The sequence below is a fragment of the Camelina sativa genome, chromosome 11 (genome assembly GCF_000633955.1).
Source record: "Camelina sativa cultivar DH55 chromosome 11, Cs, whole genome shotgun sequence".
In the NCBI taxonomy this organism is placed as follows: Eukaryota; Viridiplantae; Streptophyta; class Magnoliopsida; order Brassicales; family Brassicaceae; genus Camelina; species Camelina sativa.
The window spans coordinates 48,432,537-48,438,452 of record NC_025695.1 but is presented as its reverse complement, the minus strand read 5'-3'; the positions used below and the strand labels follow the sequence as shown (position 1 = coordinate 48,438,452).

The 5,916-nt window shown below is 39.1% G+C and overlaps 3 protein-coding genes across 3 annotated transcripts in view; 1 reads left to right on the top strand and 2 right to left on the bottom strand.

Annotated features, from left to right (window-relative positions):
* The window catches only part of LOC104727182 (AP2-like ethylene-responsive transcription factor AIL7), a 4,077-nt gene extending 1,553 nt beyond the window's left edge, over window positions 1-2,524 (top strand). The window contains exons 4-8 of the mRNA XM_019233143.1: window positions 1,153-1,161; window positions 1,247-1,335; window positions 1,615-1,688; window positions 1,777-1,904; window positions 1,988-2,524. Of these exons, the coding sequence (XP_019088688.1) occupies window positions 1,153-1,161; window positions 1,247-1,335; window positions 1,615-1,688; window positions 1,777-1,904; window positions 1,988-2,376 (689 nt within the window). The 3' untranslated portion in view covers window positions 2,377-2,524. The remainder of the gene's footprint in view (window positions 1-1,152; window positions 1,162-1,246; window positions 1,336-1,614; window positions 1,689-1,776; window positions 1,905-1,987) is intronic.
* LOC104727183 lies at window positions 2,670-3,515 on the bottom strand. The gene has a single exon (XM_010446212.2). The coding sequence runs from the start codon at window positions 3,427-3,429 to the stop codon at window positions 2,803-2,805; it is 627 nt and encodes a 208-aa protein (XP_010444514.1). The 5' UTR covers window positions 3,430-3,515; the 3' UTR covers window positions 2,670-2,802.
* LOC104727181 (receptor-like cytosolic serine/threonine-protein kinase RBK1) lies at window positions 3,530-5,730 on the bottom strand. Its single transcript, XM_010446210.2, has 7 exons — window positions 5,260-5,730; window positions 4,897-5,154; window positions 4,666-4,820; window positions 4,498-4,577; window positions 4,268-4,406; window positions 4,028-4,177; window positions 3,530-3,932 (listed from the first exon to the last, which is right to left on the bottom strand). Exons 1-7 carry the CDS (start codon window positions 5,696-5,698, stop codon window positions 3,777-3,779), a joined length of 1,377 nt encoding a protein of 458 aa, XP_010444512.1. The 5' UTR covers window positions 5,699-5,730; the 3' UTR covers window positions 3,530-3,776.

Here is a 5,916-nt window from a genome sequence, read left to right as displayed (position 1 = left end):
AAAAAAAAAAAAAAAAAAAAAAAACTATTTCTTGAATTATATAGGCTTGATTAGTATGGAATTATTTAATCTTTGCATTTCAAAAAGCACCAATTAGCAAATCAAGACGATAAACTCGATCTCACGTGTGTCAATCTAAATTTTGATTGTCCCTTTGAGTCTTTTTAGTTCTTCTGAAGAAAACTAGTTTTATTGGGGTCGAGAAAACATTTTGGTCCTTAATCTTTTATGGTTGGGGGAAACAAAAGGCTCTGGAAGCAGTACAGAGCTTTTGTCAAAGAAAGAGTGAAAAAGAGAGATGCATGCAAAAAAAATTCAATAAATATAAACTACTTAAAAACCTTTTTCTTTTAGGTGACTGATATGTCCATCTCTTTATGATGATTGATAGACTTTGGTATTATGGGCATAATGTCAAGGAAAGAACCAAAATTCAAACAGAAAGGACTTGCAATAATATAGAATAGAATATGTAAAAAATTAAATATATAAATGGTTTTGAGTTTTTCCATCACAACCCAACTCACAAGGGTGCCGCCATTTTTGTTCCTTGTCTTTATTAGAGCTATCTTTGAAAATCTCTCATTTTACCTTGTTATGGGGACCCAATGCTGATGCCTGTATGATGCAATCTCTGTTTGACATATTTTTGTACCCACTTTTGACCCCTTTATTCCAATTATACGATATATGTATGACCTAAGTTTACTGCATACACCATATATTACAGGCATGTGATGTGAAACTATTTAGACACTATGCGTATGTTTTTTTTTTTGGCTTTTTGGGTTTGGAATTGAATTTTTAAAAAATCTTTCTGGTTAGATAGAGATTGATTTTGCAGGGTTTCCTATGTCTATAATGTGTCAGATTGATTTGTGTCTTGTGTTCACATCGCACACAAAAGCAAAGTGTGATGTGAAGTTGTGAACACAACACAAGCTAGGAATCTGCTTTGACCCTAATCAAATCTTTCTTCCCTTTTTTTCTTGTATTTTATTTTTGTGGTACTAAGATATTTACCATGATTTTGTTTGTAGTAAGTAGTAAATAGATTCAAGAACATGACAAGTTATGAGTATTTGTGTTGGCTAAACCTGTCTTTCTTTGTTTTGCATGTACTTTTGAATACATCGCCGCCGGCCTCAACAGTGTACTTAGGTAAGAAAGATAATACTCTATTGACAAATTTATTGAACTGATATATCGAGTTTGGAAAGTAATGTCCATTTTTAATTGATTCAAGGTGGATATGACAAGGAAGATAAAGCAGCTAGAGCCTATGACTTAGCAGCTTTAAAATACTGGGGTCATATTGCTACCACAAATTTCCCGGTTTATATGTTCTTCCTTGTTGCTCTGTTTTGCTAACTTTGTTTTGATTTTTCGTATGCTGCCCATTACTTACCTTGTCATCGGTCTATCAATTTATAGGTAGCGAGTTATTCAAAAGAAGTTGAGGAAATGAATCACATGACCAAGCAAGAGTTCANTATTGCTACTACAAATTTCCCGGTTTATATGTTCTTCCTTGTTGCTCTGTTTTGCTAACTTTGTTTTGATTTTTCGTATGCTGCCCATTACTTACCTTGTCATCGGTCTATCAATTTATAGGTAGCGAGTTATTCAAAAGAACTTGAGGAAATGAATCACATGACCAAGCAAGAGTTCATTGCATCTCTTAGGAGGTGAGTCCAATCAATGATTGTTGTTATATATACATCTATATGTTCTTGATCTCTACACTGAACTTTTGGTTCATGTAAATGTAATCAGGAAAAGTAGCGGTTTTTCGAGAGGAGCTTCTATGTATAGAGGTGTCACAAGGCATCATCAACAAGGTCGTTGGCAAGCAAGGATCGGCCGTGTCGCAGGCAACAAAGATCTTTACCTCGGAACCTTTGGTAAAACGTTATTCTTAGTAAACAAAAAATCTATTCTTTACCCCGAAAAATCCTGTCATTGATCTGTATATATATGTGTATAGCAACCGAAGAGGAAGCAGCGGAGGCTTATGACATAGCAGCCATTAAGTTCAGAGGAATCAACGCAGTAACTAACTTTGAGATGAACCGCTATGACGTTGAAGCAGTCATGAAATGTTCTTTCCCTGTAGGAGGAGCTGCGAAACGCCACAAGGTCGCTGTTGAATCTCCCCCTTCATCTGACCATAGCCTCCAACAACAAGATTTGCTTCCGTCCTCTTCTTCCTCTGATGTTAACCCGAACTCAATCCCATGTGGTATTCCATTCGAGCCGTCACTTCTTTATCACCACCAGAACTTCTTTCAGCATTATCCTTTGGTTTCTGACTCCACAGTTCAAGTTCCTATGAACCCAGCTGAGTTTTTCTTGTGGCCAAACCAGTCTTACTAATATCATATGGTTCGTTCTTGCTTAGAATTTTTGGTTCACCGTAGCTAACCGAGGACCCCGAGGCTTATCTTCTTGATTCTTGCAATAAAGATGGATCTTTGAAGTTCCCTTTTCAACTGTAGTCTAAGACAGCAGTAGAGGGGGTAAAAGTTGAAGAAGCAGAAACTTTTGGGGGTCAATTTTGTAGTAATGTTCTTTTGTTAGGGGTGGATGATCGGTTTTAATACTTATTTTTGTAATGTAATCGGCCTTATCGGAGTAACTATGTTTCCATTTATGAAATATTAGCACAATTGAACGAACACTCTTTAAATACAAGGGAGAAGCTCTTGTAGGGGTCATGAAAGCATTTTACTACAGTTATAGGCGCGAAACAAAAATAGCAAAAAGTAGCAGGGTACAATGAGAAAATTTAAAGAGATATATCTAAGTCCGGTCACGAGCCGTTGCTGAACTTGGTTGGACTTTTAAAGCTTCATTAAAAGCCCAATGGGCCTTCTCATTCAAGCCCTTGAACTCATAACACTCGCCCAGTAGACGGAACAGTCTCGCCGTATCCGTACCGGCGGCGAGCCTCACCGCCTCTTCCAGATCCTCAATCGCAGAGTCAATCCTCCGTCGCCGATTCACAGCCAGTTTCATCTCAGCTCTCTTCACAAGCGCATCGGCGCGTTCTCCCATCGACAGAGACTTCAAGCGCGGATAAGTCAGCGCCGTATCGAACGATTTGAGAGCAGAGGTGTGGTGACCAAGCAGATCTAGAGCTAATGCACGGACGATGTGACCGGCTGCATCTTCCGGTGAAATCGAGATCACATCGTCGGCTTCACTGAGCGCCGTCTTGGCGAGAGATTGAGATTGGGATTTCTTAGGTGTGGTTCGGGCTCGAGCGAGGAGACGTGAGGCTTGGATGAGCTGACGCTGGGTTTGGAGTGTGGCTCGGTGTTTGTTTCGGAATTTGGTTAGGCCTCGTTGAGAGAGATACTTAATCGCCCAGAAGGTAATGAAGGTCAGTGCCAAAATTGCTCCTTGTATGATTGTTTCTGTAGCCATTTTTTTTATTTTTTTTATTTTTTTTTTCTTCGTTGTATGAATCTCAGAAGATGACTAAACCGGTGACTATATACTGCTCCCTAAAAACACATTTATCATCTGAATATTGTAAAGTTTTACTAAAAGCTCTTTTACAAGAGAGAAACAGAGAGACAACCACAATTTAGAAGACAAAAGCCAAATTATACATACAACTTTTTTCCCTTTTGGAGATTTTTTACAGTGGAGAAGATGAAGCAAAATCATAGGCATGATAAAAAGAAAAAAAAAAACAATTTGTTATTGTTTCGTCTCTGTTGGATAGAGGATTTTCCTTTTGTGTATCGATTTCATCAGATTTGATTTACTTACTCCATCAAGAGTTGTCTATGCCGAGTGAGATCATTAAGGTAAGAGGAAGAGGTGTGATCCAAGTCGCACTCGTCGAGACTCACTGTTCTTGCTCCGCCTGTTTTTTGTTGCAACTCAGCTAACCTGTCATCTCCACGCAACAGCTGCACCAACTGCATCCAAAAAACCTCAACAATTCATCATCATCCATGTCGTGTGACTATTAGAACCTACCTAACAGTGGTTTTGTGTGTGTTTTGGAACATACCCGGTTCATGTCAGGACGCATGGTGGATACATGGTGTATGCACTTGGAAGCTGTTTGCATCACTCGTTTCATCTCGGTCTCATCAAAGTCATTTCCTAGCTGAGGATCAACTATTTCTTCCACGCTCTTCTTCTCTAAAAGAGGTTTTGCCTATATCAAAAGCATTCAAGCTGTTTTTAACTGTTTGATTCAAAAGATGGAAGATGCATACATAAGAGAATGGGATAGGCAGATCATTACCCACATAACTAAGCTTTGCCTGCTAGCTGTATCAACAGCTCGACGACCAGTTATGATCTCTAAAAGCAATACACCAAACGCAAACACATCTGTCTTCTCATCGACAATCCCGTGCATAAAGTACTCTGGAGCTAGATATCTGTATGAAAAAACAATGAACCAACCAGGTTTTGAAAAACGAGGTTCACAGCAGAGAATTGTAGCTATGGGATTTTAAGTCTAACTCTGACCCGAATGTGCCTTCGATTGGGAAAACAATGTGATGAGGCCAATTCTCTGGGAGCCACTTAGCTAGTCCAAAATCCGAAATCTGCAAAACCGAATCATATCGAATTCTCAGTACACACACACAAAAAAAAAAGTTGATTGCTCTTTGTTGAATCAATCAATCAAAATACCTGAGCTTCGTAATCTTGACTGAGCAAAATGTTAGAAGCTTTGATATCACGGTGAATAATCCGACGAGGGCAGTCATTATGAAGATAACTCAAACCATCAGCTATACCCAAAGCCACTTTATACCGTTTCTTCCAATCCAAACACCCCTCAGATCCTACAAAAAAAGTTTCAAAAAACATAAACAACAGCAACGGTCTAAAAAACCAACCACAAGAAGGGTTTCTTTGTACCAAAGAGTACAGAAGCGAGACTGCCATGAGGAGAGTACTCAAGTACAAAATGCAAACCGCGATCGCTGCTGAAACCACGAAGCCTAGCTGCGTTTGGATGGTTAACATGTGCGATTATCCCAAGCTCCGATAAGAAATCACTGGCTCTCTCTTCTACTTCCTTGGCGTTTCTCGTCAGCTTCTTGATCGCTACGGTCTCTCCGTCCGGCAAAACACCTTTGTATACCTCCGCATGCCCTCCTTTCCCAATCATGTTCTCTAACAACAACAACAAAATCAAAATTTAGAGAATTTATATACAAATTCGTAAGACTCTGTTTCACCATGAGGGTAGTATGGTCTTTTCAAGATTTGAACATTTACCGGGATTAAAATTGTCGGTGGCGGCAACGAGCTCGTCGAAGGTGAAATTACGCCACGAAGGTTTAGCGAAGAGGATTTGACCACAATCGAATTCGTTTTCCGAAGAAGGAGTCAGCTTATGCTGTTTCCGACGCATGTTCTTACGGGTCAGCTCGTAGCTGGCGAGGAGAGGAATGACTGAGAATCTCCTTATCGATTTCTTCTTGATGGAATCGATCATCTTGTTCCATTGGTAAAACGACGAAACGTTCGTAGGAGTCGTTGATAACGGAGACGTTGATTTATCAGGAGAACACGAGCTACAACTGCTGCTGCTGCTGCTGTTATCGGAATCAGAGCTCATAACCGGGATTTCAAGCACGCATCTTGGAGATGGATCTTCGATACTCTGTTTTAGCTCCAGCTCCGTCTCTTGGCTTCCTCTGATCTTCTTCTCCATCTCTGCAACGAATCAAAAGGACGTTTTTTTTTTTTTTGGTTTCTAAAATTTCAAATGCATAATAGAAAACAATAACAGAAAAAAAAAAAAAAATGATGATTTTTTTTTTTTTTAATTTGGAGTCAAACGCAGAAAAAAAAAATCAGAAGATGAACAGACAAAACAAACAAGTCGGAAAATTAACAATTTGTTTCTTGAGAAAAAAAAAAAAAAAAAAA